This window comes from Petromyzon marinus, unplaced genomic scaffold (genome assembly GCF_048934315.1).
Source record: "Petromyzon marinus isolate PM22_M1 ecotype Great Lakes invasive population unplaced genomic scaffold, UKy_Petmar_22M1.pri1.0 PM_Scaffold_168, whole genome shotgun sequence".
Classification (NCBI taxonomy): Eukaryota; Metazoa; Chordata; class Hyperoartia; order Petromyzontiformes; family Petromyzontidae; genus Petromyzon; species Petromyzon marinus.
Genome location: NW_027423133.1, coordinates 86,897 through 108,062, shown reverse-complemented (window position 1 = coordinate 108,062; position 21,166 = coordinate 86,897). Strand labels below are relative to the sequence as shown.

The 21,166-nt window shown below is 52.6% G+C and overlaps 1 protein-coding gene across 2 annotated transcripts in view; it reads left to right on the top strand.

Annotated features, from left to right (window-relative positions):
• Positions 1-7,794: 7,794 nt before the first annotated feature.
• The window catches only part of LOC116958100 (cytohesin-2-like), a 57,707-nt gene continuing 44,335 nt past the window's right edge, over positions 7,795-21,166 (top strand). For both annotated transcript variants that reach the window (XM_076063636.1, XM_076063635.1), the window contains exons 1-5: positions 7,795-8,174; positions 10,170-10,252; positions 13,440-13,504; positions 16,648-16,714; positions 19,020-19,138. In XM_076063636.1, the coding sequence (XP_075919751.1) occupies positions 8,132-8,174; positions 10,170-10,252; positions 13,440-13,504; positions 16,648-16,714; positions 19,020-19,138 (377 nt within the window). In that variant the 5' untranslated portion in view covers positions 7,795-8,131. The remainder of the gene's footprint in view (positions 8,175-10,169; positions 10,253-13,439; positions 13,505-16,647; positions 16,715-19,019; positions 19,139-21,166) is intronic.

Genomic DNA, 21,166 nt, shown 5'->3' with positions numbered 1-21,166 from the left:
GGTGGGTGAGATGGTGGGTGGGTGGGTGAGAGGTGGGTGGGTGGGTGAGATGGTGGTGGGTGAGATGGTGGGTTGGTGAGTGAGATAGTGGGTGGGTGAGTGGATGGGTGGGTGGATGAGTGGATGGGTGGGTGGGTGAGTGGATGGGTGGGTGAGTGGATGGGTGGATGAGTGGATAGGTGGGTGGTTGAGTTAGTGGGTGGGTGGGTGAGTGGATGGGTGGGTGGGTGAGATGGTGGGTGGGTGGATGGTGGGTGGGTGAGTGAGATGGTGTGTGGGTGAGTGAGATAGGGGTTGGTGAGTGGATGGGTGGGTGGGTGAGATGGTGGGTGGGTGGATGGTGGGTGGGTGAGTGAGATGGTGGGTGGGTGAGTGAGATAGTGGGTGGGTGAGTGAGATAGTGGGTGGGTGGGTGAGTGAGTGGGTGGGTGAGATGGTGGGTGGGTGAGTGAGATGGGTGGATGGGTGAGTGGGATGGTGGGTGGGTGAGTGAGATGGTGGGTGGGTGAGATGGTGGGTTGGTGAGTGGTGGGTGGGTGAGTGAGATAGTGGGTGGGTGGGTGAGATAGTGGGTGGGTGAGTGAGATGGTGGGTGCGTGAGTGAGATGGGTGAGTGGGATGGTGGGTGGGTGAGTGAGATGGTGGGTGGGTGAGATGGTGGGTTGGTGAGTGGATGGTGGGTGGGTGAGTGAGTTAGTGGGTGGGTGGGTGAGAGTGGGTGGGTGAGTGAGATGGTGGGTGAGTGGGTGGGATGGTGGGTGGGTGAGTGAGATGGTGGGTTGGTGAGATACACAGAGACCCACAGAGATACACAGAGATACACAGAGACCCACAGACATACATAGAAACCCACAGAGATACAGTGACTCACAGAGACACAGAGACTCACAGAGACCCATAGAGACACACAGAGACCCATAGAGACACACAGAGACCCACATAGAGACTCACAGAGACACAGAGACTCACAGAGACACAGAGACCCATAGAAATACATAGAGACCCATAGAGACACACAGAGACCCATAGAGACACACAGAGACACACAGAGACACAGACTCACAGAGACCCCACAGAGACACACAGAGACACAGACACACAGAGACACACAGAGACCTGGAGACACAGAGAGACCCCACATAGACACAGACACACACGGAGATCCATAGAGACACACAGAGACCCACAGAGACCCACAGAGACACAGAGATACACAGAGACACCACAGAGACACATAGAGACACATAGAGACACACGGAGACCCCACAGAGACACACAGAGACACACAGAGACACAGACTCACAGAGACCCCACAGAGACACACAGAGACACCGACACACAGAGACCTAGAGACACAGAGAGACCCCACATAGACCCAGACACACACGGAGATCCATAGAGACACACAGAGACCCACAGAGACCCACAGAGACACAGAGATACACAGAGACACCACAGAGACACATAGAGACACATAGAGACACACGGAGACCCCACAGAGACACACAGAGACACACAGAGACACAGACACACAGAGACACACAGAGACACAGAGACCCAGAGACACACAGAGACACACAGAGACCCATAGAGACACACAGAGACACAGAGACCCACAGAGACACACAGAGACACACAGACCCACAGAGACCCACAGAGACACACAGAGACACGTAGAGACCCACAGAGACACAGAGACCCACAGAGACCCACAGAGACACACAGAGACACAGAGACACAGAGACCCCGAGACACACAGAGACACACAGAGACCCATAGAGACAGACAGAGACACATAGAGACCCAGAGACACACAGAGACCCATAGAGACGCACAGAGACCCACAGAGACACAGAGACCCAGAGACACACAGAGACACACAGAGACCCATAGAGACACACAGAGACACACAGAGACCCCACAGAGACACACAGAGACACAGAGACCCCACAGAAACACACAGAGACACACAGAGATACACAGATACCCATAGAGACCCCACAGAGACACAGAGACCCACAGAGACACGCAGAGACCCCATAGAGACCCATAGAGACACACAGAGACACACAGAGACCCAGAGACACACAGAGACCCCACAGAAACACACAGAGACACACAGAGATAGACAGATACCCATAGAGACCCCACAGAGACACAGAGACCCACAGAGACACACAGAGACCCCATAGAGACCCATAGAGACACACAGAGACACACAGAGACCCAGAGACACACAGAGACCCCACAGAAACACACAGAGACACACAGAGATAGACAGATACCCATAGAGACCCCACAGAGACAGAGACCCACAGAGACACACAGAGGCCCCATAGAGGCCCATAGAGACACACAGAGACACACAGAGACACACAGAGACACAGAGCGACACACAGAGACACACAGAGCACATACACACAGAGACACACAGAGACGCACAGAGACACATAGACCCCACAGAGACACACAGAGACACACAGACTCACAGAGGCACATAGAGACACAGAGACCCCGAGACACAAAGAGACACACAGAGACCCATAGAGACACACAGAGACACATAGAGACCCAGAGACACACAGAGACCCATAGAGACACACAGAGACCCACAGAGACACAGAGACCCAGAGACACACATATACCCATAGAGACACACAGAGACACACAGAGACACACAGAGACCCCACAGAGACACACAGAGACACAGAGACCCCACAGAGACACACAGAGATACACAGATACCCATAGAGACCCCACAGAGACACAGAGACCCCACAGAGACACACAGAGATACACAGATACCCATAGAGACCCCACAGAGACACAGAGACCCACAGAGACACACAGAGACCCCATAGAGACCCATAGAGACACACAGAGACACACAGAGACCCAGAGACACACAGAGACCCCACAGAAACACACAGAGACACACAGAGATACACAGATACCCATAGAGACCCCACAGAGACACAGAGACCCACAGAGACACACAGAGGCCCCATAGAGACCCATAGAGACACACAGAGACACACAGAGACACAGAGCGACACACAGAGACACACAGAGCACAGACACACAGAGACGCACAGAGACACATAGACCCACAGAGACACACAGAGACACAGAGCGACACACAGAGACCCATAGAGATACACAGAGACTCAGAGACCCACAGAGACACACAGAGACACAGAGAGACACACAGAGACACACAGAGACACACAGAGACACATAGACACAGAGACCCGCAGAGACACACAGAGCACAGACACACAGAGACCCACAGAGACACACAGAGACACACAGAGACCCATAGAGACACAGAGACCCAAAGAGACCCATAGAGACACACAGAGACACACAGAGACACAGAGACCCACAGAGACACACAGAGACACACAGAGACCCCATAGAGACACACAGAGACACACATAGACCCACAGAGACACACAGAGAAACACAGAGACCCCATAGAGACACACAGAGACACATAGAGACACACAGAGACACATAGAGACACACAGAGACACAGAGACCCACAGAGACACACAGAGACACACAGAGACCCCATAGAGACACACAGAGACACACAGAGAGCCCATAGAGACACACGGAGAGCCCATAGAGACCCACAGAGACCCATAGAGACACACAGAGACCCCACAGAGACACACAGAGACACATAGAGACCCATAGAGACCCCACAGAGACACACAGAGACCCATAGAGACACACAAAGACCCATAGAGACAGAGACACACAGAAACCCATAGAGACACACAGAGACCCATAGAGGCACACAGAGACCCCACAGAGACACACAGAGACCCATAGAGGCACACAGAGACCCCACAGAGACACACAGAGACCCATAGAGACCCACAGAGACACACAGAGATGCATAGAGACACAGAGACCCATAGAGACACACAGAGACACACAGAGACACATAGAGACCCATAGAGACCCCACAGAGACACACAGAGACCCATAGAGACACACAGAGACCAACAGAGACAGAGACACACAGAGACCCATAGAGACACACAGAGACCCATAGAGACACACAGAGACCCCACAGAGACGCACAGAGACCCATAGAGGCACACAGAGACCCCACAGAGACACACAGAGACCCATAGAGACCCACAGAGACACACAGAGATGCATAGAGACACAGAGACCCATAGAGACACACAGAGACACACAGAGACACATAGAGACCCATAGAGACCCCACAGAGACACACAGAGACCCATAGAGACACACAGAGACCAACAGAGACAGAGACACACAGAGACCCATAGAGACACACAGAGACCCATAGAGACACACAGAGACCCCACAGAGACGCACAGAGACCCATAGAGACCCCACAGAGACACACAGAGACCCATAGAGACACACAGAGACCCACAGAGACAGAGACACACAGAGACCCATAGAGACACACAGAGACCCATAGAGACACACAGAGACCCCACAGAGACACACAGAGACCAATAGAGACCCACAGAGACACACAGAGATGCATAGAGACACAGAGACCCATAGAGACACACAGAGACACACAGAGACACACGGAGACCCATAGAGACACACAGAGAGCCACAGAGGTATAGAGACACACAGAGACCCCACAGAGACACATAGAGACCCACAGAGACAGAGAGACCCATAGAGACCCCACAGAGACACACAGAGACACACAGAGACCCACAGAGACACACAGAGACACACAGAGACCCATAGAGACACACAGAGACCCACAGAGACATAGAGACACACAGAGACCCCACAGAGACACATGTAGACCCACAGAGACAGAGAGACCCATAGAGACCCCACAGAGACACACAGAGACCCACAGAGACACAAAGAGACACACAGAGACCCATAGAGACACACAGAGACCCACAGAGACACATAGAGACCCACAGAGACAGAGAGACCCATAGAGACCCCACAGAGACACATAGAGACACACAGAGACCCCGCAGAGACACACAGAGACACAAAGAGACACACAGAGACACACAGAGAGCCCATAGAGACCCACAGAGACACACAGAGACCCACAGAGACACACAGAGACACACTGAGACCCATAGAGACACACAGAGACCCACAGAGACACACAGAGACCCCACAGAGACACACAGAGACACACAGAGACCCATAGAGACACACAGAGACCCACAGAGAGACACAGAGACACACAGAGACACAGAGACCCCACAGAGACCCCACAGAGACACCACAGAGACACACAGAGACACATAGAGACCCCACAGAGACACACAGAGACACATAGAGACACACAGAGACCCACACTAAAGCTAAACTCTATTCATGTCACCAGCTGTGTAAGGAGCCCCACTGAGCTAGTGCTGCTGTGTAGCTGCTTCATCGGACGAGCGGTACAGCCTGGACATCACAACACAGCATAGCAGCTCAGCCACGTGGGCTGACGTCATCGTCATCATCATCAAGTGTAAATGTCTAGCAACAGCTAAGTGCCTCTGAACGCATGGGCGATGTTGATTCAGAGACGTGGAGGGGTGGAACGCGGAGACAGAATCCATGCAGCGACCAACACGGGGAGAGAGACTCAGACTCCAACATAGACAACAGGGTCCAGGGATCGAACCCACGACCTCCTGTACACCAGGCGAGGTAGTCAACATCTCCCTTGTGAGAGAGATGGAGACGTAACAGGGTCCAGGGATCGAACCCACGACCTCCTGTAGACCAGGCGAGGTAGTCAACATCTCCCTTGTGAGAGAGAGAGAGACGCAGACACAACAGGGTCCAGGGATCGAACCCACGACCTCCTGTACACCAGGCGAGGTAGTCAACATTTCCCTTGTGAGAGAGAGATGCAGACACAACAGGGTCCAGGGATCGAACCCACGACCTCCTGTAGACCAGGCGAGGTAAGTCAACATCTCCCTTGTGAGAGATGCAGACACAACAGGGTCCAGTGATCGAACCCACGACTTCCTGTACACCAGGCGAGGTAGTCAACATCTCCCTTGAGAGAGAGAGACACAGACACAACAGGGTCCAGGGATCGAACCCACGACCGCCTGTACACCAGGCGAGGTAGTCAACATCTCCCTTGAGAGAGAGAGAGATGCAGACACAACAGGGTCCAGGGATCGAACCCACGGCCTCCTGTAGACCAGGTGAGGAAGTCAACAACTCCCTCGCCACCGTGGCGTTGATTAGAACGGTAATTGAATTTTTTGGGGTTCTTGGAGACTCCTGCATCTGGAAAAGACCCCCAGGTAAGATGGCTGCCCCCGTTGAGAAGACATCCCCCAGGAAAGATGGCTGCCCCCTTTCAGAAGACACCCCTCAGGAAAGATGGCTGCCCCCGTTGAGAAGACACCCCCCAGGTAAGATGGCTGCCCCCTTTCAGAACACACCCCCCAGGTAAGATGGCTGCCCCCTTTCAGAAGACGCCCCCCAGGTAAGATGGCTGCCCCCTTTCAGAAGACACCCCCCCCCCCCAGGTAAGATGGCTGCCCCCTTTCAGAAGACACCACCCAGGTAAGATGGCTGCCCCATTTCAGGAGACACCCCTCAGGTAAGATGGCTGCCCCATTTCAGGAGACACCCCTCAGGTAAGATGGCTGCCCCCGTTGAGTAGACACCCCCCAGGTAAGATGGCTGCCCCCTTTCAGGAGACACCCCTCAGGAAAGATGGCTGCCCCCGTTGAGAAGACACCCCCCAGGTAAGATGGCTGCCCCCTTTCAGAAGACACCCCCCCCCAGGTAAGATGGCTGCCCCCTTTCAGGAGACACCCCTCAGGTAAGATGGCTGCCCCCTTTCAGAAGACGCCCCCCAGGTAAGATGGCTACGGCCCTTCAGAAGACACCCCCCAGGTAAGATGGCTGCCCCATTTCAGAAGACACCCCCCTAGTTTAGATGGCTGCCCCCTTTCAGAAGACACCCCCCAGGAAAGATGGCTGCCCCCTTTCAGAAGCCACCCCCCAGGTAAGATGGCTGCCCCCTTTCTGAAGACACGCCCCAGGTAAGATAGCTGCCCCCTTTCAGGAGACACCCCTCAGGTAAGATGGCTGCCCCCTTTCAGAAGACACGCCCCAGGTAAGATGGCTGCCCCCTTTCAGGAGACACCCCTCAGGTAAGATGGCTGCCCCCTTTCAGAAGACACCCCCCAGGTAAGATGGCTACGCCCTTTCAGAAGACACCCCCCAGGTAAGATGGCTGCTCCCTTTCAGAAGACACCCCCCCCCCCCCCCCGGTAAGATGGCTGTCCCCTTTCAGGAGACACCCCTCAAGTAAGATGGCTGCCCCCTTTCAGAAGACATGCCCCAGGTAAGATGGCTGCCCCCTTTCAGGAGACACCCCTCAGGTAAGATGGCTGCCCCCTTTCAGAAGACACCCCCCAGGTAAGATGGCTACGCCCTTTCAGAAGACACACCCCAGGTAAGATGGCTGCCCCCTTTCAGAAGACACCCCCCCCCCCCCCGGTAAGATGGCTGCCCTATTTCAGAAGACACCCCCCAGGTAAGATGGCTGCCCCCTTTCAGAAGACACCCCCAGGAAAGATGGCTGCCCCCTTTCAGAAGACACCCCCAGATAAGATGGCTGCCCCCTTTCAGAAGACACCCCCCAGGTAAGAAGGCTGCCCCCTTTCACTAACAAGTGCCACGTGACGTCACTCCCGGGCTTGTCGGTTTTGCGTGACGTCACTCAACGAGATTGTCGGTTCCCGGTGACGTCACCCGACGGGGGAATTTTGTTACCGGATAGACGTCACTTCCGGCGAGGGCGTGGCTACCGTGGCCGCCATTTTGGTAGGGTGTCATTACAGATTTGAAGTCTTGGTAGGGTGGGCGAAGTCGCTATCGGAGTCAGCACAACCACAACAACAACCACAACAACAACAACCACAACAACAACCACCACAACAACAACAAACTATTACTGCCACTGCTATACTACCAGTACAACCAACTCGACCACCACCACAACTACAGTTGCGACCACCATCACTCTAACAGCGGTAACACTACAACCACCATCACTATACAACAACAACCACAACAACAACAACCACCACAACAACAACAACGATCAGCAGCAGCCGTCCTCATGGTTCTGGAAGAATCCGCGACGATGGAGGCGGAAGAGTTCGGTGAGGAGACCGTGGTGGTGGTGGTGGTGGTTGTGGTGGTGGTTGTTGTGGTGGTGGTTGTTGTTGTGGTGGTGGTGGTTGTGGTGGTGGTGGTGGTTGTTGTGGTGGTGGTGGTTGTGGTGGTGGTTGTGGTGGTGTTGTGGTGGTTGTTGTGGTGGTGGTTGTTGTGGTGGTGGTGGTGGTGGTTGTGGTGGTTGTGGTGGTGGTTGTGGTGGTTGTTGTGGTGGTTGTGGTGGTGGTTGTTGTTGTGGTGGTTGTGGTAGTGGTGGTTGTGGTGGTGGTTGTTGTTGTGGTGGTTGTGGTGGTTGTTGTGGTGGTGGTTGTTGTGGTGGTGGTGGTTGTGGTGGTGGTGGTTGTGGTGGTTGTGGTGGTGGTTGTGGTGGTTGTTGTGGTGGTTGTGGTGGTGGTTGTTGTTGTGGTGGTTGTGGTAGTGGTGGTGGTGGTGGTGGTTGTTGTGGTGGTGGTTGTTGTTGTGGTGGTTGTTGTGGTTGTGGTGGTGGTTGTGGTGGTGGTTGTTGTTGTGGTGGTTGTGGTGGTTGTTGTGGTGGTGATGGTTGTTGTGGTGGTGGTGGTGGTTGTGGTGGTGGTTGTGGTGGTGTTGTGGTGGTTGTTGTGGTGGTGGTTGTTGTGGTGGTGGTGGTTGTGGTGGTGGTGGTTGTGGTGGTTGTTGTGGTGGTTGTGGTTGTGGTGGTTGTTGTGGTGGTTGTGGTGGTGGTTGTTGTTGTGGTGGTTGTGGTAGTGGTGGTTGTGGTTGTGGTGGTGGTTGTTGTTGTGGTGGTTGTGGTGGTGGTTGTTGTTGTGGTGGTGGTTGTGGTGGTGGTTGTTGTGGTGGTGGTTGTTGTTGTGGTGGTTGTTGTGGTGGTGGTTGTGGTGGTGGTTGTTGTTGTGGTGGTTGTGGTGGTTGTTGTGGTGGTGATGGTTGTTGTGGTGGTTGTGGTATAATGGTGGTTGTTGTGGTGGTTGTTGAATAATGGTGGTTGTGGTGGTTGTATGGTGGTTGTGGTTGTTGTATGGTGGTTGTGGTTGTATGGTGGTTGTGGTTGTTGTATGGTGGTTGTGGTTGTTGTATGGTGGTTGTGGTTGTTGTATGGTGGTTGTGGTTGTATAATGGTGGTTGTATAATAATGATGGTGGTGGTTGTTGTATGGTGGTTGTGGTTGTTGTATGGTGGTTGTTGTATGGTGGTTGTGGTTCTATAATGGTGGTTGTATAATAATAATGGTGGTGGTTGTTGTATGGTGGTGGTGGTTGTTGTATAATGGTTGTGGTGGTTGTTGTATGATGGTGGTTGTTGTGTGGTGGTGGTTGTTGTATAATGGTTGTGGTGGTTGTATGGTGGTGGTTGTTGTATGGTGGTGGTGGTTATATAATGGTGGTTGTTGTATAATGGTTGTGGTTGTTGTATGGTGGTGATGGTTATATAATGGTGGTGGTTGTATAATGGTGGTGGTTGTATAATGGTGGTGGTTGTTGTATAATGGTTGTGGTTGTGGTGGTTGTATAATGGTGGTGGTTGTATAATGTTGGTGGTGGTTGTTGTATAATGGTTGTGGTGGTTGTGGTGGTGGTTGTTGTATAATGGTGGTGGTTGTTGTATAATGGTGGTGGTGGTTGTTGTATAATGGTTGTGGTGGTTGTATAATGTTGGTGGTGGTTGTTGTATAATGGTTGTGGTGGTGGTTGTTGTATAATGTTGGTGGTGGTTGTTGTATAATGGTTGTGGTGGTTGTGGTGGTGGTGGTTGTGGTGGTGGTTGTTGTATAATGGTTGTGGTGGTTGTTGTGGTGGTTGTTGTGGTGGTTGTTGTGGTGGTTGTATAATGGTTGTGGTGGTTGTTGTGGTGATGGTTGTGGTGGTTGTTGTATAATGGTGGTGGTGGTTGTTGTGGTGGTTGTTGTGGTGGTGGTTGTGTAATGGTTGTGGTGGTTGTTGTGGTGATGGTTGTGGTGGTGGTGGTTGTTGTATAATGGTTGTGGTGGTGGTTGTTGTTGTCAGTCCCGGCGGACTTGACGGAGTTGGAGTGCCAGGAGTTGGCTCACATCCGGAGACGCAAACTCAGCCTGCAGGAGGAGATCCTGGTGAGCAACAACAACAACAACATCAACTACAACAACAACTACAACAACCACAACAACCACAACCACAACAACCAGAACAACAACAACCACAACAACCAGAACAACAACCACAACAACAACCACAACAACAACCACAACATCCACAACAACAACCACAACATCCATAACAACAACCACAACAACTACAACAACCACAACAACTACAACAACCACAACAATAATAACAACCACAACAACTACAATAACCACAACAACCACAACAACTACAATAACCACAACAACCACACCAACTACAACCACAGCAACAACTACAACAACCACACAGCGACACCAACAACCACAACTACAACAACCGCAACAACCAGAACTACAGCCTCACAGCAACCACACAACAGCCACAACAACCATGCCTACAACAACAACAACATCAACCACAACAACTATACTACCACAACACAACAACTATACAACCACAACATAACAACTATACAACCACAACATAACAACTATACAACCACAACAACTATACTACCACAACAACCACAACAACTATACTACCACAACAACCACAACAACTATACTACTGCAACAACTACAATAACCACAACAACTATACTACCACAACATAACAACTATACGACCACAACAACTACAACCACAACAGCTATACTACCACAACAACAACAACTACAACAACAACCACAACAACCACAACAACTGTACTACTGCAACAACTACAACCGCAACAACTATACTTCCACAACAACGATAATCACACAACAACAACCATGCAACAACGTGGATGGTTGTGTGTGTGTCTCTGTGTGTGTGTCTGTGTGTGTGTCTGTGTGTGTGTCTGGATTATTCAGCATCGCCTTGCCAGGCACGCTGAGGAGAGGCTTGCGGAGCCCCAATGCGGTTTCAGGAAAGGGCGGTCCTGCACAGATGCCATATTTTCTGTCCGTCTGCTACAGCAGAGGTGTAGGGAATTCCAACAAGACCTACATCTCTGCTTTATTGACCTGGTCAAGGCCTATGATACCATCAGTAGGCCTGGGCTCTGGGTCGTTCTTCGTGCTTTTGGAGTACCTGACCCTCTGCTCACGATCATTAAGGACCTTCATGATGGTGAGCGGGCCCGGGTAAAACTACGTGGCCGGGAGTCAGAGCCATTCCCTGTACACCTTGGGGTGCGACAGGGATGTCCTCTGGCTCCCACATTATTTAACATCTATTTTGACCACGTAGTTCGTGAAGCCTTCAATAGCTGTACCGGGGGAATCTCCATATGGTACAGATATAATGGGAGGCTAATCGATGCCCGGGTGCGGTCAAGGGATGGCTCCCTATTGCTCAACCACGTTATGTATGCTGATGACTTGGTAATAGCTGCTCAGTCAGAGGAGGAGTTGGAGACGCTGCTGCTGAGACTGGAGCGTGCCACTAAGAGGTGGGGCCTTACCATCAGCCCCACCAAAACCAAGCACCTGCCTGGGTATTTTGTACCATCGGACACTCCACCCCCACAACTCCCAATCGGTGATGGGGCAGTTGTGGAGAGAGTGGAGAGTTTCCCATACCTGGGCAGTGTGCTTATGACTGGCTCCAGTTTAACAGCAGAGGTCTCACTCCGAATCAGTCGAGCGGCAATATCTTTTCATCGGTTGCGTAACGCTGTGTGGAAGCTACCTGGTCTGTCGCTCCGCACTAAGCTTCAGGTCTTCTCGGCCACGGTCATTCCCTCCCTTCTCTACGCTTGCGAAACGTGGACCCCCCTAATGGAACATCTTCGCCGGTTAGAAACATTTAGGCTGGCCTGCCTACGATCCATCCTGGGTTTAACCAGACTGGATTGTGTGAGGAGCTCACAAATCCTTGAAAGATCTGGGCAGGGTCCCATCGGTGAGCTCCTCCGGCAGGCAAGGCTGCGATGGCTGGGTCATGTAGCCCGCATGCCCAGCCACCGCATGCCGAAACAGCTTTTGTTTGGCCGGATTGAGGGGGCTAAGCGGGCGCGGCACGGGCTAGAGAAGAGATGGAGTGATGTGGTACAGGAGGACGTGGAGCTGAGTGGACTTGCCGATGACTGGTACCAGCGGTGTCAAGATCGGCCTCTGTGGAGGAGGCTCGTGAAGGATGCTACTGGGCAGTTGGAGGCAGTCGCCCTCCAACAACAACGGAGGGCGGAGGAGCGACGCTCACAACAGCGAGCGGAGCGCCGGGTGGCTAAAGCACAGCAGGTTGGCACAGTAGGGGGCACAGGTGGTGCATCAGCCAGTCATCTCAGTCAGTCGACCCGTGGCACCTGGGTCTGCCCCGTGACCTCCTGCCAGCGGGCGTTCGACACTTCACGTGGCCTCAGGGTGCACATAGCCTGGCACAAGCGTCGTGGTGACGTCACCGCCACTTAGTGGCGAATGGCGGTTGTTGTTGTTGTGTCTGTGTGTGTGTCTCTGTGTGTGTGTCTGTGTGTGTGTCTCTGTGTGTGTGTGTCTGTGTGTGTGTCTGTGTGTGTGTGTGTCTCTGTGTGTGTGTGTGTCTCTGTGTGTCTGTGTGTGTGTCTCTGTGTCTCTGTGTGTGTCTGTGTGTGTCTCTGTGTGTGTCTCTGTGTCTCTGTGTGTGTGTCTCTGTGTGTCTCTGTGTGTGTCTCTGTGTCTCTGTGTGTGTCTCTGTGTGTGTCTCTGTGTGTGTCTCTGTGTGTCTGTGTGTGTCTCTGTGTGTGTCTCTGTGTGTGTGTGTCTGTGTGTGTGTGTCTCTGTGTGTGTCTGTGTGTGTGTCTCTGTGTGTGTCTCTGTGTGTGTCTCTGTGTGTCTGTGTGTGTCTCTCTGTCTCTGTGTGTGTCTCTGTGTGTGCCTCTGTGTGTGTGTCTGTGTGTGTCTGTGTGTGTGTCCGTGCGTGTGTCTGTGTGTGTCTCTGTGTGTGTCTCTGTGTGTGTGGCTCTGTGTGTCACTGTGTGTGTCTCTGTGTGTGTCTCTGTGTGTGTCTCTGTGTGTGTCTCTGTGTGTGTCTCTGTGTGTGTCTCTGTGTCTCTGTGTGTGTCTGTGTATGTCTCTGTGTGTCTGTGTGTGTCTCTGTGTCTCTGTGTGTGTCTCTGTGTGTGTCTTTGTGTGTGTGTCTCTGTGTGTGTCTCTGTGTCTCTGTGTGTGTCTGTGTGTGTCTCTGTGTCTCTGTGTGTGTCTCTGTGTAGCGTCTGCGCATGGAGATTGAGCAGGTGGCCAGCGAAATCGATTCCATCAACAGCACTGAGAGCAGGTGAGCTATTTTACTCACCACCACCACTCACCACCACTCACCACTCACCACCACTACTCACCACCACTCACCACCACTCACCACTACTCACCACTCACTCACCACTCACCACTAGCTCACCACCACTCACCACCACTCACCACCACTCACCACTCACTCACCACTACTCACCACTCACCACTCACCATTTACTCACTCACCACTCACCACCACTCACCACTACTCACCACTTACTCACCACCACTACTCACCACTCACTCACCACCACTCACCACCACTACTCACCACCACCACTCACCACCACTCACCACCACCACTCACCACCACTCACCACCACTCACCACTACTCACCACTACTCACCACCACTACTCACCACTACTACTCACCACCACTCACCACCACTCACCACCACTCACCACTACTCACCACCACTACTTACCACTCACCACTCACTCACCACTCACCACTACTCACCACCACTCACCACCACTCACCACTACTCACCACTCACTCACCACCACTCACCACCACTCACCACTACTCACCACTCACTCAACCACCACTCACCACCATTCACCACCACTCACCACTCACTCACCACTACTCACCACTCACTCACCACTCACTCACCACTCTCACCACTACTCACCACTCACTCACCACTACTCACCACTCACTCACCACCACTCACTCACCACTCACTCACCACTACTCACCACTACTCACCACTACTACTCACCACTCACCACCACTCACCACCACTCACCACTACTCACCACTCACTCACCACCACTCACCACCACTCACCATTTACTCACCACTATTCACCACTCACTCACTCACCACTCACCACCACTCACCACTACTACTCACTACCACTACTCACCACTCACTCACCACTCACTCACCACTCACCACCACTCACCACTACTACTCACCACCACTACTCACCACTCACTCACCACCACTCACCACCACTCACTCACCACTCACTCACCACTCACTCACCACCACTCACCACCACTCACCACTCACCACCACTCACCACCACTCACTCACCACCACTCACCACTACTCACTCACCACCACTCACCACTACTCACCACTCACTCACCACTCACCACTACTCACCACCACTCACCACAACTCACCACCACTCACCACCACTCACCACTACTCACCACTCACTCACCACTCACCACCACTACTCACCACTACTCACCACCACTACTCACCACTCACTCACCACTATTCACCACTTACTCACCACTCACCACCACTCACCACTACTCACCACCACTCACCACTACTCACCACTCACTCACCACTCACCACTACTCACTACCACCACTCACCACCACTCACCACTACTCACCACTACTCACCACTCACCACTCACTCGCCACTAACTCACCACTCACTACTCACCACTACTGACCACTACTCACCACTATTCACCACTCACTCACCACTCACCACTCACTCACTCACCACTCACCACTCACTCACTCACCACTCACCACTACTACTCACCACCACTACTCACCACTCACTCACCACTCACCACCACTCACCACTCACTCACCACTCACTCACCACTCACTCACCACCACTCACCACCACTCACCATTTACTCACCACTATTCACCAATCACTCACTCACCACTCACCACCACTCACCACTACTACTCACTACCACTACTCACCACTCACTCACCACTCACCACCACTCACCACTCACTCACCACTCACCACTCACTCACCACTCACCACTACTCACTCACCACTCACCACTACTCACTCACCACTCACTCACCACTCACTCACCACTCACCCACTCACCACTTGCTCACCACCACTCACCACTACTCACCACCACTACTCACCACTACTACTCACCACCATTCACCACCACTCACCACCACTCACCACTTACTCACCACTCACCACCACTCACCACCACTCACCACCATTCACCACCACTCACCACTACTCACCACCACTACTCACCACTACTACTCACCACCATTCACCACCACTCACCACCACTCACCACTTACTCACCACTCACCACCACTCACCACCACTCACCACCATTCACCACCACTCACCACTACTCACCACTCACTCACCACCACTCACCACTCACTCACCACTCACCACCACTCACCACTACTCACCACTACTCACCACTCACTCACCACTACTCACCACTCACTCACCACCACTCACCACCACTCACCACTCACTCACCACTCACCACCACTCACCACCACTCACCACCACTCACCACCACTCACCACCACTCACCACTACTCACCACTCACCACTCACCACCACTCACCACTCACTCACCACTCACTCACCACTCACCACTACTCACCACTCACCACCACTCACCACTACTCACCACTACTCACCACTCACCACTACTCACCACCACTCACCACCACTCACCACCACTCACCACTACTCACCACTCACCACTACTCACCACCACTCACCACTACTCATCACTTACTCACCACTCACCACCACTCACCACCACTACTCACCACCACTCACCACTACTCACCACCACTCACCACTGTGTCTGTGTGTGTGTCTGTGTGTCTGTGTGTGTCTGTCTGTGTGTGTCTGTGTCTCTGTGTCTGTGTGTGTGTCTGTGTGTGTGTGTCTGTGTGTGTGTCTGTGTGTGTGTCTGTGTGTGTGTCTGTGTGTGTGTCAGTCTGTGTGTGTGTGTCTGTCTGTGTGTCTGTGTATGTCTGTGTGTGTGTCTCTCTGTGTGTGTCTGTGTGTGTGTGTCTGTGCGTGTGTGTGTATCTGTGTGTATGTGTGTGTGTCTGTGTGTGTCTGTGTGTGTGTCTGTGTCTGTGTGTGTGTGTCTGTGTGTGTGTCTGTGTGTCTGTGTGTGTGTGTCTGTGTGTGTGTATGTGTGTGTCTGTGTGTGTGTCTGTGTGTCTGTCTGTGTGTGTCTGTGTGTCTGTCTGTGTGTGTCTGTGTGTGTGTCTGTGTGTGTGTCTGTGTGTGTGTGTGTGTGTCTGTGTGTGTGTCTGTGTGTATATGTGTCTGTGTGTGTCTGTGTGTGTGTCTGTGTGTATATGTGTCTGTGTGTGTCTGTGTGTGTCTGTGTGTGTCACAGCAAGACGTTACAGCGCGTGAAGCAGATGGCCATCGGACGCAAGAAGTTCAACATGGACCCTAAGAAGGTGACGTGGTGGTGGTAGTGGTGGTGGTGGTTGTGATGGTGGTGGTGGTAGTGGTGGTGGTGGTAGTGGTGGTAGTGGTGGTTGTGGTTGTGATGGTGGTGGTGGTAGTGGTGGTGGTGGTAGTGGTGGTGGTGGTTGTGGTTGTGATGGTGGTGGTGGTGGTAGTGGTGGTAGTGGTGGTGGTGGTGGTAGTGGTGGTGGTTGTGGTGGTGGTGGTAATGGTGGTAGTGGTTGTGGTGGTGGTTGTGGTTGTGGTAATGGTGGTGGTTGTGGTGGTGGTGGTTGTGGTGGTGGTTGTGGTGGTGGTTGTAGTGGTGGTTGTGGTGGTTGTGGTGGTGGTTGTGGTGGTTGTTGATGTGGTGGTTGTGGTGGTGGTTGTGGTGGTGTTGTAGTGGTGGTTGTGGTGGTGGTTGTGGTGGTTGTGGTGGTGGTGGTTGTGGTGGTGGTTGTGATGGTGGTGGTTGTAGTGGTGGTGGTTGTGGTGGTGGTGGTTGTAGTGGTGGTGGTTGTGGTGGTGGTGGTTGTTGTTGTAGTTGTTGATGTTGTAGTTGTTGTAGTTGTTGTTAATGTTGTAGTTGATGTAGTTGTTGTTGATGTTGTTGTAGTTGATGTTGTTGTTGTAGTTGTTGTTGTTGTTGATGTAACAGGGCATTGTGTACCTGGAGGAGTGTGGACTGCTGCTACACACGGCACCACATGTGGTGGTGGTGGTTGTTGACCACATGTGGTGGTGGTGGTTGTTGTAGTTGTTGTTGTAGTTGGTTGATGTTGTGATTGTTGTTGTTGTTGATGTTGTTGTTGATGTTGTAGTTGTTGATGTTGATGTAGTTTTTGTAGTTGTTGTTGTGTTGTGTTGTTGTTGTGATTGTTGTTGATGTTGTTGTTAATGTTGTAGTTGTTGATGTTGTTGTAGTTGTGTTGTTGTTGTAGTTGTTGATGTTGTAGTGGTTGTAGTTGTTGTTGATGTTGTTGTAGTTGTTGATGTTGTTGTGATTGTTGTTGATGTTGTTGTTGATGTTGTTGTTGATGTTGTTGTTGATGTAACAGGGCATTGTGTACCTGGAGGAGTGTGGACTGCTGCTACACACGGCACCACACGTGGCGGTGGTGGTTGTTGTTGTTGTTGTTAATGTTGTTGTTGATGTTGTTGTAGTTGTTGTTGTAGTAGTTGTAGTTGTTGTTGATGTAGTTGTTGTTAATGTTGTAGTTGTTGATGTTGTTGATGTTGTAGTTGATGTTGTTGATGTTGTTGATGATGTTGATGTTGTTGTTGATGTAACAGGGCATTGTGTACCTGGAGGAGTGTGGACTGCTGCTACACACGGCACCACACGTGGTGGTGGTGGTTGTTGTAGTTGTTGATGTTGTTGTTGATGTTGTTGATGTTGTAGTAGTTGATGTTGTAGTTGATGTTGTTGTTGTTGATGTAGTGGTTGTTGTTGTAGTTGTTGATGTTGTAGTTGTTGATGTTGTTGTTGATGTTGTTGATGTTGTAGTAGTTGATGTTGTAGTTGATGTTGTTGTTGATGTTGTAGTGGTTGTTGTTGTAGTTGTTGATGTTGTAGTTGTTGATGTTGTTGTTGATGTTGTTGATGTTGTAGTAGTTGATGTTGTAGTTGATGTTGTTGTTGATGTTGTAGTGGTTGTTGTTGTAGTTGTTGATGTTGTAGTTGATGTTGTAGTTGTTGTTGATGTTGTTGATGTTGTAGTTGTTGTTGATGTTGTAGTAGTTGTTGTTGTTGATGTTGTTGTAGTTGTTGATGTTGTTGTTGATGTAACAGGGCATTGTGTACCTGGAGGAGTGTGGACTGCTGCTACACACGGCACCACACGTGGTGGTGGTGGTTGTTGTTGATGTTGTTGTTAATGTTGTTGTTGTGATTGTTGTTAATGTTGTAGTTGTTGATGTTGTTGTTGTAGTAGTTGTAGTTGTTGATGTTGTTGTTGTAGTTGTTGATGTTGTAGTGATTGTTGTTGATGTTGTTGTTGATGTTGTTGATGTTGTAGTAGTTGTTGTTGTTGATGTTGTTGTTGATGATGTTGTTGATGTAACAGGGCATTGTGTACCTGGAGGAGTGTGGACTGCTGCTACACACGGCACCACACGTGGCGGTGGTGGTTGTTGTTGTTGTTGTTAATGTTGTTGTTGATGTTGTTGTAGTTGTTGTTGTAGTAGTTGTAGTTGTTGTTGATGTAGTTGTTGTTAATGTTGTAGTTGTTGATGTTGTTGATGTTGTAGTTGATGTTGTTGATGTTGTTGATGTTGTTGATGTTGATGATGTTGTTGTTGTTGTTGATGTAACAGGGCATTGTGTACCTGGAGGAGTGTGGACTGCTGCTACACACGGCACCACACGTGGCGGAATTCCTGCACGGTGGAGAGGGCCTCAACAAGACGGCCATTGGGAACTACCTGGGGGAGAGGTGGGAGAGAGAGACACGGGGAGAGAGAGACACGGGGGGAGAGAGACACGGTGGGAGAGAGACACGGGGAGAGAGAGACACGGGGAGAGAGAGACACACGGGGAGAGAGACACGGGGGGAGAGACACGGGGAGAGAGAGACACGGGGAGAGAGAGACACGGGGAGAGAGAGACACGGGGAGAGAGAGACACGGGGAGAGAGAGACACGGGGAGAGAGAGACACGGGGAGAGAGAGACACGGGGAGAGAGAGACACGGGGAGAGAGAGACACGGGGAGAGAGAGACACGGGGAGAGAGAGACACGGGGAGAGAGGTGGGGGAGAGAGACACGGGGAGAGAGAGACACGGGGGAGAGAGAGACACGGGGAGAGAGAGAGACACACTGGGAGAGAGAGACACGGGGAGAGAGAGACACGGGGGGAGAGAGACACGGGGAGAGAGAGACACTGGGAGAGAGAGACACGGGGAGAGAGAGACACGGGGAGAGAGAGACACGGGGAGAGAGACACACTGGGAGAGAGAGAGACACACGGGGAGAGAGAGACACGGGGAGAGAGAGACACGGGGAGAGAGAGATACGGGGAGAGAGACACGGGGAGAGAGAGACACGGGGGGGGAGAGACACGGGGAGAGAGAGACACACGGGGAGAGAGAGACACGGTGAGAGAGAGACACGGGGGGGGAGAGACACGGGGAGAGAGAGACACGGGGAGAGAGACACGGGGAGAGAGAGACACGGGGAGAGAGAGACACACGGGGAGAGAGAGACACGGGGAGAGAGAGAGAGACACGGGGAGAGAGACACGGGGAGAGAGAGACACGGGGAGAGAGAGACACGGGGAGAGAGAGACACGGGGAGAGAGACACGGGGAGAGAGACACGGGGAGAGAGACACGGGGAGAGAGAGACACAGGGAGAGAGTTACGGGGAGAGAGACACGGGAGAGAGAGACACGGGGAGAGAGACACGGGGAGAGAGAGACACGGGGAGAGAGAGACACGGGGAGAGAGAGACACGGGGGAGAGAGACACGGGGAAAGAGAGACACGGGGAGAGAGAGACACACGGGGAGAGAGAGACACGGGGAGAGAGAGAGAGACACGGGGAGAGAGACACGGGGAGAGAGACACACGGGGAGAGAGAGACACGGGGGGAGAGACACGGGGAGAGAGAGACACGGGGGGAGAGAGACACGGGGAGAGAGAGACACGGGGAGAGAGAGACACGGGGAGAGAGAGACACGGGAGAGAGAGACACAGGGAGAGAGTCACGGGGAGAGAGACACGGGGAGAGAGAGACACGGGGAGAGAGAGACACACGGGGAGAGAGAGACACGGGGAGAGAGAGACACGGGGAGAGAGAGACACGGGGAGAGAGAGACACGGGGAGAGAGAGACACGGGGGAGAGAGAGACACGGGGAGAGAGAGAGACACACTGGGAGAGAGAGACACGGGGAGAGAGAGACACGGGGGGAGAGAGACACGGGGAGAGAGAGACACTGGGAGAGAGAGACACGGGGAGAGAGAGACACGGGGAGAGAGAGACACGGGGAGAGAGAGACACACGGGGGGAGAGAGACACACGGGGAGAGAGAGACACGGGGAGAGAGAGACACGGGGAGAGAGAGACACGGGGAGAGAGAGACACGGGGAGGGAGAGACACGGGGAGAGAGAGACACGGGGAGAGAGAGACACGGGGAGGGAGAGACACGGGGAGAGAGAGACACGGGGAGAGAGACACGGGGGGAGAGAGACACGGGGAGAGAGGCACGGGGAGAGAGAGACACGGGGAGAGAGACACACTGGGAGAGAGAGAGACACACGGGGAGAGAGAGACACGGGGAGAGAGAGACACGGGGAGAGAGAGACACGGGGAGAGAGAGACACGGGGAGAGAGAGACACGGGGAGAGAGAGACACGGGGAGAGAGACACACTGGGAGAGAGAGAGACACACGGGGAGAGAGAGACACGGGGAGAGAGAGACACGGGGAGAGAGAGACACGGGGAGAGAGAGACACGGGGAGAGA